A 12,017-nucleotide genomic window follows, 5' to 3' on the forward strand; every position below is an offset into this window, starting at 1 on the left:
ACCTTAATGTGGCTACTCGAGTCTTTGTGTGTAATGTTTTAAATTTCATTTGGATTTTGTGGTTTGACTTTCTTTGATTGCGCTCTCTTTTTGGGGGTCGGGGGTTTGCTGGAGTAACTTACGGGACTGGGAAAGGAAGTACAGAAATGATTCTTAGATGTGTTTGGTATTCATCAACGTCCACAGTCTCAAACCCTTAGTTCCCATCTGCGCTGAATATATTTAATCCAGGCCTAGAAACTCTGTTTGTTTCATATTGGGGATGATTGCTGAAAGGTGGGAGAAAAATACAAGCAATAATTAGTATTACTTCTGGTTTGTTTGTTTTTTAAAAATTCCTTTTCACCTTGTTGGGATCTAGCTTCTTTATAAAGGATGCAGGTAGACTGTGCTGCAGACATTGACTCTGTTTATGGGGAGATTTTCTCTTCTTTCCCCTAATGGCCATGCAGGAAAATCAAAGTATCAGATAGATCACATGTTCAAAAGCAGACTTAAATTCAAGCCACACTTATTGGCATTCTTCCATGAAACCAGGGGGCACTTACGAGAGTACCAGATAGCTTGTGATATGGGAGACTCTGGTTTCAAGCCTTTCAAGAGAAAGATTAAAATGAAAACATCCAGCTGAAATTAAGCATTGAAGCTGGTTCTTTCATTGAACTAGTTCTGAAAGTGACCTGTCCACATAAACCATAGTTTTATAACACGTTACATTGTTCTACTGAGCACTCCGGTTTGTTGAATAGATGGATTGTATTCTGTATTACAGTATACCGCTGTTAGGATGGCCAAAGGCAACAGAGAATAGGGTTCCTGTATCTTTACTAATTTCGTAGAACAGGGAGTTTCAGCAGGTGCAGTTTGTCTCTAGAAAAGGTTCCATTGGCTGAAAAAGATTTTAGTTGGTTTCTTAACAACAAGACAAAACAGGAAGCATTTATACAAATGCTACTTCATGTGTTCCAAAGGCTGATCAGCGCTTGTATTGAATGGAAGTTCTATTGCTGTGCTGCTGCTCAAATCTGCTCTTTGTTTGTAAATGTTGATTGCTCACCTTTGTTTTAACTAAATGCAAACCATGTTGAGAGTTCTGCATTGCAGGGGGTTGGACTAGATGACCCTTGGGGTCCCTTCCATCTCTATAGTTCTGTGATTTTATGTGGACTATGTGTGAGTACTCACACAATTTGGAGCTTTAGGCTAGCACCTTACACCTATCCTTTTAGGCTGGCAGAACCAAACCTTTGCTCTTCACTGCCAAAGCCTGAGTGTAGTGAACAAGATAAAAGTATAATCTGCATTGTACTGGGTGTAGTGCAGTCTGGATTGATTTCAGTCATTAATTGAAGCCATTCTGGATTTTCTCAGTACAGTGTGGACTAGAATGCTTTTCATTGGAGGGAAGAAGTGTGGATTGTTTGGGCTTTTTTCCAAGAGAGGAATGAGATTAGCAAGGGAATCAGAATTTAGTTAACTAGGTACAAATTCACTAGGAAATTTCAGGATAAATCTAACTGAAGTGAGATATGCTCTCAGTGCATCTCAGTTGCCTGTAGTTGAGGTCGTGCCTTTCATTAGCACAAGATGCAGAATGCCGGAAGATGGAACAAAAGATGTTAATGCACAGCGTAAGAGAGATTAAAGTAACTTGTATATCCACAAACCAGCCCCGCCACCCCTGCTCTCCACTGTCCCTTACATAACAAGTCAAGGTTCTCTCCAAAATCCAGGGTAAATGAAGGAGCTGTGATGTGATTAACTCTGAAGTCTCTTAAAGCTACACCACAGAGGTTCAACCATAATGATTATAAAAGAAGAATTCTTTGCTGCTGTACAAAGCATTTAATGTGCTCAAAAAAATCCTCTCCGTGTCTCTGATGGGGGGTGTTTTAATATGCAAGTAATAAAACACATGACCTTAACAACTGGTCCTTTACAACATCAGCCACATAATTGCAATTGGTTGTGTATCCAGTGCTAAGCCTTCATTCATAGAAGGCTCTTTGATCCAGAAGAAGGAGGAGATTTGGGTTTGGCAAATATCCCCTTTCTTCTGAAGCTTGCTGCATGACCTCCCATGCTGTAGCCCAACCCTTGGTGCAGAGCTAGGGAATGGGATGGGACACAGAGGGAAGGGGCAGTTGGTGGTACAATGGCTTGCTTGATTTTTGTTTCACGAAAGGCTCTGCTGGATCAAAGAACCTTCTGGAAGGACAGTACTGGGTGCAAACCAATATGTTCAGGTGTTGTTTTATCCAACAGATGAGGTGTTCTAGCCATCCCTGACATACAGACATACACTTATAACCAAAGGCAAAAAGATACAATTTGGTTGTCAGATATTATTGGAGGGTGTTGTTGTTTTTTTAAAAAAAGCATCACTATCACCTGTAATTGTTGAAATTTAACTTTATTGTCATGGGAGTTTCCTTTCAATATTGGCCTGTGGGGATGAGCCTTTGGTCCTCTCAAGACATAAGAGATCAGCGATGATGTTGGGTCCCATTGCATATTGTTTCTTCTCAGCTTGTGTACTTACCTGCTATTGTTTGGAATAACCTTCTCTTTTTTCACACTAACCTGAATCACACAGGTCTAGCAGAGGTAGACTGTAACACTGACAGTCTCAGGGTCATGTTGGCATTGCCTCAAGAGCCTGGAGGCTGTGACTCAATGCAAGAGATATCTGCCACCCTCATATTTAATAGAGGTGTGGTTTATGGAGACAGACTGCACATCCTTGATCAAAATAGGCTGTGCTGCATGTTGAGGCCTGCGTGTACATTCTGGTTCCTTCCACGTCAGGTTGGTTCAGCTGCTAGAAAGAAGTGGGGAAATCAGAAATGTGAGCTTCTCCTTTCTCAGTTCCCGCTGTATAACATGCTTGGCTAGTTAAGAGAGCTTAGACACGTGAGCTCCCGGGGTTATCTAGTGTGGCATCGTGGTTAGGACATTGAGCTATCAGTTGGAAATCATTTCTCATCTCAGGTATTAACTGAGTAGAGTAATGTTAGCAGAAGGCATTACCTCTTGGCTTCAGGCCTTCCCAGTATGACCATAATAATAGTGGTCTCCTCCAGAGGTAAATATGCCTGGCATAATATATGCAAAACTCTTTAAGCACTTAGTACAAAGTATTAGTATTAAATTATTGCCTTGGGTCTCTAGAAGCAAAGCTGGCCCTGATGCATGACTTCAACAAGACCTTACGGATCCCCCATCCAGCTTCCCTTGGCTCTCTCTAATTCTGGGAAGCATTACAAGCAATTATTGTGGTGAACATGGACATGTGGAGAACTGACAACACACACTTTTTCCAGGCTCAGTGTCCAACAGACACATTTCCAGGTTTTGTGGCAACTGAGTTGAACTAACAGTGCCAATGGTAACGGTACGTTTTTAGGGGGGGGAAATGTTTTAACGTTAGGAACCCTGAATTTGGGGGATTTTTGTGTGTGTGAGGACTCTGTTGTCCGCCTGCCTTTCTCTGTGCATTAAAAGATCCTGCCATTATTGCTGTCCCCCCCCCACATTACAAGCAAAGTTGTTTCTGTATATTTAGACATTCCATGTTTGCCATCTGCTTTCATTGGTTTGGCAGAAAGAAAGTCACATCCAGATTGTAATGTAGATACAGTTCCTGTTAGCGGCTTCTTTTACCTGTTTGTATAGCAATTCGAAGTGAGATCAAAAGGTTGCAAAATAAAAGAAAAAGAATCCCCAGAGTCCAGAGAGTCTATTAAAAATAAATAAAAATAAAAAGCTGCTCAGAAAAGCACACAAATCTTATCCTTGATGCTTCGGCGCTCAAGTATTTACGCCAGGGATTTAGACCCTTCACTTGTGGTTTTGGCAACAGCTTCACACAAATGTTTTGCCCTGGTAGTCTCTTAGCCATTTAAGATAAATGACAAAATCAAATTCAGTCCGTGCAGACTGGAGTGCTGGATGCTTTGCCAAGAATGAAGTACCCCATTGGACTCACATGTATAGCTATCAGATCAACATGCTAGCTGTAGCTTTCAAACTAGGATGTCTGAGATGCTGAAGAAACCTTAGCAGAGGAAAATACTGTTTTGTAATGTTGTTCAGTTATGGAGGGTTTTAATTCCCTAATGTCTGCGTAATTGGGGGGGGAAGTCTTTGTACAGAGTGGTTATTGTTCAAAACTAGTATTTACCAAACAATGATTTGTTCTCAGTATGATGTGTCCAAACAGAAGGAGACAATTGTGGCAAACTCTTGGTGAATTATGCTTGATACACCAGAGAATCCTTATCCTAACAGGAAGCTGGAAGGGAAAAAAGTATTGGGCAGGATTCCACAAATGAGGACTTCCGGTTGCACAATGGTGCCTTCCACTTCTCCCTTTGCACACTCCCCAAAATTTGCTTGGGGTGGTTGGGAGAACCCCTGGAATAACATGGATGTGGGTGTGGGATTTGTGTGGAGGGGGTGGTAATTAAGTCTGTCAAGTTGAAATGCTTGGCCTCATCAAATGAGTGCCTTAGAGTGATGTTGAATTCCTCCCGTTGTGTTGAAGATGGATATGGGTCTTGTTCTAAATGACTTAGATTCCACAGTCTCTCCTTCCACATCCCTTTGTAATGCCCTTGGTTGGTGTGGCAAATAGGAATAGTTTGTATGCTCCGAGAGGCATTTTTTTACTGTATGCACCCTACTCCTAGCTTTGTTCTGCTCCTAAGAAAATTCCAAAATGTATGCATAGATGTCTTCTGGCTATCCTGGCCTAGGCTTGTCTTTCATTTCAGTATTTGGTAGTTGTGTGCAGTTGTTCTTAAATGCCATTTATCTGTATATCTTGTATACATGTATCATTGTTAATTTTTCAAGTTGTTGTCTGCCCTGAGCTCTGTTACTGTAGAGATCTGACTAAAATAAGCATGCCAGCCTGTTTTAAGACTTGTAAGCTTACTGCAGGAGCTGCTTTTGTTTATTAGCTACCTCAATTCAAAGGCGCTTCAAGTAAACGTCGGCGTTAAATAAAGATATAACTGGAGCCACAGTTATTGAGAATCTGGATGCAGCAGCCCGACTGAGTTCTGATGAGTACTGACTGAAGGTTAACTTCACAAGATACGCACCTTGTGTACACATTTCTATGCTTTTATTTAATTGCTTAAGTCGTAGCGCTACTGCCAAGAGAGTAGGAAGAAAAGCTCTTCCAACAGAGCAGGAGCAGAAACTAAGTACAGCTTTAAATAACAGATGATTTTTTTTAAAAAAGGTATATGTATATGTGTTTTGAATGAATAATATATTTGGAGGTCTCGATATCAATTTCAAGCTGTTAGGGGAAAAGGAGGGTTTCCACTTTCTTTATAGACTCGGTGTGGCAAATGGAATGCATAAACAGAACATGCAGAACGCATTTCTGGCTGTAGCTCAAGTGGCAAGGAAGCCACAGTGACCAATGAATGCTTTATTCTGGGAGCTTGAATCTTGGCATCCCCATGAAGCTTGCTTGAGCTGCGAGGCACTGCACTCTGTCTGCGTTGGTGTGCCGAGGCTGGTTCGGTGGTAGCTGGGCAAACAGCCCTCTCCCGTTCTCTGTTTGGCTAGTTGCATTAGGATGGCCATAAAACAATAATCCCCCTTTCGATACGGTTCCCAAGCACATTCCCGGTGGCTCTGGCAGCCTCCCCCGGCTCTCTTTCACACCACCACTGAAACAGGCACCTCCAGTGCCAGTCCTGTCCCCTCGCCTGTGTTTGCCTGAAGAATAGCTATGTTACCTTGCAGCAGCAGAAAAGGTGCTTGGCTCATTGTAGCATGATCTTTTACATGAGAAAGCTTATTTTATTAGATGCAGTGCACTTGTTAAACCTGGCAAATTATGGTCAGCCCATAATTTATTGAATTGGCAAAATTGAGTAGGCCATCAAGAAGCTTATAGCAACCCCATGATAATCATAGTTATCAAACACTGTGTTGGAAAACCAGTGTCTAATAGTCATAATTTTCTGTCTGCCTCACCAGTAAAACCATCCATCTGGAGACTAGAATTGAGGGGCTGGTTGGTACAGAGAGAGAAAGCAGAGATCCTGGTAATGTAGCCTCCCCCCTGATGCCCAACAGCCCCCACTTCCTTAGCTGGTAGAAGCAGCTTTGGCAGTTGTGTTGGAGTGCCCCCAGACAATTGTATGAGGGGATTTCTGTATCCATGTTGAGGCCACCTTGTCTGTTGTAGTGAAGGACTTCATGACCACCATAGCAACTGTGAGGCTGTTTCAGTACCCAACATATGGACCTAACACATCTAGTGTGACATACACTTAACCTAGTGGTTGTCCCATATAGGGTGTGTGGGTCTTTTTTGTCACATTATCCCATGGTCATGGGTGGACTGTAGCCTGGTGAGGTTTGGATTGACAGTAGCTAGAGGACCAATTAGAACTGTCTGCCCTGGAGACTTGCAGAACCCTAAGGATTCCTGACATCTCTGGAGGGTTTTCTGACTGACATGACATACTCTCCTATTGACTCCCTGGTCTTGCTATGGAATGGCGAGATGGAGAGGGCCTTCAGTGCGGTTGCTTCTAATTGTATTCTCCGTCACTGTACCAAATGATCAACTGCTTGCTTTTCCTGAGGTGCTTCAGCCAATGAAACAGGCAGGATGATGGCTGGAACGCAGGTGGCTCATGTCTTGTAGCAAGACCAACTCGGGGACCATCTTTGGTTGTTGTGGCCTGAGGATGTGGACAAGACATTTCAAGGGGTTTGCCCAGCTTCATGCCTTCTTGATCTTTTTCTGTCCTGCCTAATAAGATTGAACTGTAGGGAATGTGGCAAGAATAGATAATATAACACTGGTTCTATATGAACTGCACTGGCTGCCTATCTGTTACTGGGCCCAATTCAAGGCCCAATTCGTCCCTTTTTTCTGATGTCAACTTTTAATTTTGCAATAAGAGCACAGTCCCATAACTAATTGGGCCAGTCCTTTAATGGGGGTAGCTTAAGCGACTTCCTTTTTTTGGCAGAGCGGTTTAGAGTATTTTAAATTTTTCATGCAAACAGTTCCTGGATTTTCATAGAAACAGCAGTATATAAGATGGATGGATGAATAAGTAAGATGACATTCTTGTACAGCTATTTAGTTTTTAGTATAGGTCTGACAAACAAAGCAAGTTAATGAACGTATGTTTCTACAAAACAACCGACTTGGTGTTCTTCTTCTTTTAAATAAAATAAATAAATACATACTCGATTGCTCTTCGGCATTTCTAGAAACGAAACACACATTTCTGAAGGCTGAGCTGACAGAAGCTGAATATAGCCAAACTCTAGACATAAATGTTCTTTCTGCTTATTCTAGATAGAGCTCCTCAACAAATATGGGCAACCTGTAAATGTAGTGGACAGGTGGTAACCAGAGGTAGACTGAGATGGCAATATGTCTATATATAGCATAACCGTGGCTTGAGAGTTATAGAGGAAGGGAAGAAGATATCATAAGAACTAAGGACAATGGGTGAGATCTAACTGTGGTCTCCTGCCAGCAGAAAGTAATTATTCTGGCGCATCCTTGCTTCTCTCCTGCAACCCCCATGCAGATATACTTGAGGATGTGGAGGGCAAAGAGGAAAGAGGAGTCCTGTTACACCAGTGGAAGTTCACCTGTGCCATGTTGCATATCACCCCGTTCATTTATTTAGATTTATAGTCTCCTCCATCATGAAGGTTTAGGGCAAGTAAGAAGAGCACCCTCTCAGTTTCCCTTGAGCTTTTTCCCCAGCCCTTATGTACGTCTCTGCTCCTTAAGCAAACGTGCGCCGTGAAATAAAGCACAGCAGCTGCGCATCGCTCCTGCTGTACACCCTCTTTCCCTTCAGACGTAGGTACCACTGACAGATTTCTCTATTGTTTTCTCCTCAGGGCCGTCCAGGCCTGCAAAGCTGCCGGCGGCCTCCATAACTGCCTCCTCCCACCCTCACACATCGGTGATCGCAACACCACCTCTCCACCGTGCTCTGACCTCATTCCCGCCCTGCCTGAGCCTGCCCTGCTGCGGGGAGCGCGCAGTCTCAGTTGGCGGGTCTCAGACTGAGACTGGCACATTTGGATGTCATTGTCAGTTGTCAGGTAATAGAAAACGCTTTTATTGTCGCTATGTGAAGGTCAGCTGCCAACGCAATGTCCTCTTTAGTTATGGGAGCGCCAGTTCCGTTTGGATGTGTAAGGAAACGGGTAGCAACACACTGTATGAAAACAACTCCTGGCCATTTCTACGGCAGGAGTTAAAATTCACTTGTAATTTTTATTTGGGGGGGGGGGCCTGCGGTCTAGCCGACCTCAGACATTGCCACAGGTCTGTTGTTGCTGGTTTGTTTATGTCAAGTTGGGAACTAACGTCTTGAGAATCCTCACACAAATGTGATACTCCGGCACCAAGATTTTATCTCTCTGGGCTGTTTACTTTTAAGCTTAATTGGATAACATTTAGCATCTGAGGTCTTTCTTCCTAATGATTTGTGTTAAAGGCTTTCCTCAGATCTCAGAGGCACATGGCATACTTATGGTCCACACACTTTTTCTTCACTGCTTTTTTTTTTTTTTTAAGCCTCTCATTAATTTCTTCCTTGTTTCATCAGTGCAAAGCAAAAACAACCTGGACATAGCAGACTGTACATACTAAAAGGCTACTAAAAGATGCTCCCCAAAAGTTCAGCCTAAACCCTACAGGTATTATGGGAGACAGTAGCTGTATGTGACCTGATGAAAGCCTCTCTCTTAGAATACTAGAGTCTAGAGCTCACCCAAGGAGGAAATAGTTTTAACTCTGTGCAGAGTTGGGGGAAAAGCTGTGACGTTCGTTGTCACAAAATATGGCAATGGCTACCAAGTTGAAGGGCTTTAAAAAGAGATTAAACAGATCCACAGATGATAAGACTATCAGGAGCTACTAATCATGATGGGTATATATAGCACCTCCAGGATTAGAGGCCAGGTGTCTCTGAATACCACTTGCTAGGGCATAACAGCAGGGAAGTGATGTTGCCTTGAATATCCAAGGTGCGTTTGGTTGGCATTTCCTTAGTTCCCGAGGAAAAGTTGCCACTGCTGTAGATTCCTCCATTCTTCAACGATTTCACAAAATGGGTTAGATCTTAGAGTAACTTCTGAGTAGACTGTGAATTCCATTGCATCTTAACCATCTTTTTCTGCAGCTCGTAATAGTGGCTGTTTATACCAGTGCTGGAGAGCTTGCTCCAGTAGAGTCTTTCCAGATGATCAGGGTTTTTTTTTATTTTATTTTAATGAATTAATTTTTCTTCACAATTGTTCACAGTATAAACAATAACAAAACAATACCCCATCTCACCCACAACTTTTCCCATGTGCTAATGAGAAACGTATAACGAAAAGAGGGAAAGGAATAAGAAGCAATAAAGTCGGTATGAAGAGGCAGAAAAAGAGAAAAGAGATAAAGAAGGAGAGATGAAGAGAGAAAGGACTAAGAGGTAGGGCAGTGGAGAACAAATGGGGTAGAAGTACATGAGATTTAGTACAGAAGCAAATCCAGAAAATTCTGGCTTCTTTTTTTTTTAAAAAAGTGATTTTCAGGAGTCTCTGATTATGAGACATTGTCCTACTGCAGTAAATTCTCATTTGTTGCATTCAGCCCAGACGCATTCACTAAGATGCTTATTGTTTCTGTACATTCTATATCTTTATATAGGACATGACACTTTGCAATGTATAAAAGGAGAAGTCCCTGCACTGTGGAATTTACAATCTAAAACCTCTGTTGGATTGTTTTTTCCCATTTTGCACCTGGGAAAAGTCTAGTCTTCCATCAGGTAGTATGCCAGTTGTGGTGGTTGTTGTCCTGGGGAAGGTGGTTGTCTGTCTAAGTTACATTGTGATACATATCCATGAAAGATAAGTCATACAAGTGACGTGAATACTGCTCCATATATGAGAAATTGTGTGGTGCATGTTTGGTTGGGTCAAAAGTGACAATGAAGCTAGCTCTCTGGTTTGAATCCATCCCTCGTTTGAAGGCTTATTTTCATCAGTCCGATGGGATACTGACAAACTGGATGTGACCTCATAGTGTGTGCATCATGACCTTCATAAAATACACAATAACTTTCACACAAATTTCCACCTTTTTAACATATGAATCCATGCTGCTGCTGTTTTATTATGTCATCACTGTGCATGGAACTTTAGAATCATAATCCAAAGACAGCCCTTCATCAAGGAGCTTACAGTCCAAATCAAACCAAATTCAATAATAATAATAATAATAATAATAATAATAATAATAATATTTATTATTTATACACCACCCATATGGTTTGGTTTCCCTAGGCACTCTGGGCAGCTTCCAGCAAAATAAAAACCATAATAAAATGTCAAACATTAAAAGCTTCCTGATACAGGGCTGTCTTCAGATGTCTTCAAAAAGTCAGAGAGTTCTTTATTTCCTTGACATCTGATGGGAGGGCGTTCCACAGGGAGGGCACCACTGCCGAGAAGGCCCTCTGCCTGGTTCCCCGTAACTTCACTTCTTGCAGTGATGGAACCACCAGAAAGCCCTTGGAGCTGGACCTCAGTGTCCAGGCCGAATGATGGACGTGGAGATGCTCCTTCAGGTATACTGGGCTGAGGGCCAGTAACTGAATAGGTGGAGGAGAGGGAGGCAGAGTTAATAATAAATGAAGACGAACCAGTGCATTCAAGCTACAAGAAAGGATATTCCCACTAAACATCAGAATGAACTTTCTGACAGTAAGAGCTGTTTGACAGTGGAATGGACTCCCTTGGGAGGTTGTGGACTCTCCTTCCTTGGAGGCTTTGCAGCAGAGGTTGGATGGCCATCTGTCATGGATGCTTTAGTTGAGATTCCTGCATCGCAGGGGGTTGGACTTGCATGGTAAGAACAATACTTGAAGAGCTTTCGACTCCCTTCATATGCTTCTTCCTCCCCTCTCCTCTGGTGCAGCCAGTTCGGAAGCTTTTGCTACTGGTTTGCGCTAAGCACAGTTTAGTGGCTTCAAGCCAGTTGCGTAATCCATACCTCAAGGTAGTTTGTTTCAAACAGTGCCTAGTTAAGATTAAGTACAGTTTGTCACGTCTGGACATAACAAGCCGTGGTTAATGTAAACCTGAAGCAAAAGCTTATCCATTCCTCCTTGTGGCCATGGTGAAGAGGGAATGCAGGGTCTGAGACTTGGCATCATAATACTAAGACACAGTTTAGTGTGTCCAGACTGGGCCATTGAGATATGAAAAAGAGATAGTAGATAAAGTGAAGGGGTGTAGATCTTTAACACAATGAATTTATGTTACTGCACAGGGAGGGGTTACAGTTCAGTGGTAGAGCCTGTACTTAGCATCCAGAAGATTTATTCTATTGCAATTTATTGTAAAATAAATAAACCTGCTGTCCCCGCTTCAACGGTGATGCTTTAAAGCAGCTCACGAAACAAAATAACAATGATCCAGTAATGAAAAACTAATAAATTAAAACAACAACAGCATTTAAGCACACCCACAACCTCCAAAGAGAGCCAGACTTTAAACACATGGTAATCTAAGCAACAGTAAAATCATAAAAACTTGGGGATGAAAAAACATCTTCAGATGCTTGCAGAACACAAACAAAGAAGAGAGTTGCCTATATGAGGCACTGCATTGCTTCCAAACGCATGTCAGAAGGCAATGACATGGACATGAGGAACCCATTAGTTGATCTGAAAAGATGGGAGGGTTCACATGAGAGGAAACAGCCTTTCAAGTAGCTTGGTTCCAAACCAGTATGGGTTTTTGAGGTAATAGCCACCACCTTGAATAGCACTGAGAAACAGACCAGGAGCTAGCACAGCTGGATTCAGTAAGGATCTGAGATCCAATCCTTGCAGGGCCCTGGTGTCAGTGGTTGGCATGGTCAGGTATCTGCTGAAGACCCAAACTTCAGCAGAAGGCCCACTGTGACAAGGGCTCCCCTTCACCATGGCAACCTGCTTGATCACCTTGGC

The 12,017-nt window shown here is 42.5% G+C and overlaps 1 protein-coding gene and 1 long non-coding RNA gene across 12 annotated transcripts in view; one reads left to right on the forward strand and one right to left on the reverse strand.

Moving 5' to 3' along the window:
* The window catches only part of BCL11B (BCL11 transcription factor B), a 166,516-nt gene that overhangs the window by 69,940 nt on the left and 84,559 nt on the right, over positions 1-12,017 (forward strand). For 8 of the 11 annotated variants that reach the window (XM_081859457.1, XM_081859456.1, XM_081859458.1 and 5 more), the window contains exon 3: positions 7,906-8,112. The exons of the other annotated variants lie outside the window; for them this stretch is intronic. In XM_081859457.1, coding sequence (XP_081715583.1) covers positions 7,906-8,112 — 207 coding nt within the window. The remainder of the gene's footprint in view (positions 1-7,905; positions 8,113-12,017) is intronic. 11 annotated transcript variants of the gene reach the window in all.
* Positions 2,085-6,302, reverse strand: LOC309345344. Its single transcript, XR_014158197.1, has 3 exons — positions 3,989-6,302; positions 3,664-3,739; positions 2,085-2,821 (listed from the first exon to the last, which is right to left on the reverse strand). It is a non-coding gene; the product is annotated as an uncharacterized lncRNA (long non-coding RNA).

The sequence above is a fragment of the Podarcis erhardii genome (assembly GCF_964252035.2).
Source record: "Podarcis erhardii genome assembly, chromosome: 1".
Taxonomy (NCBI): Eukaryota; Metazoa; Chordata; class Lepidosauria; order Squamata; family Lacertidae; genus Podarcis; species Podarcis erhardii.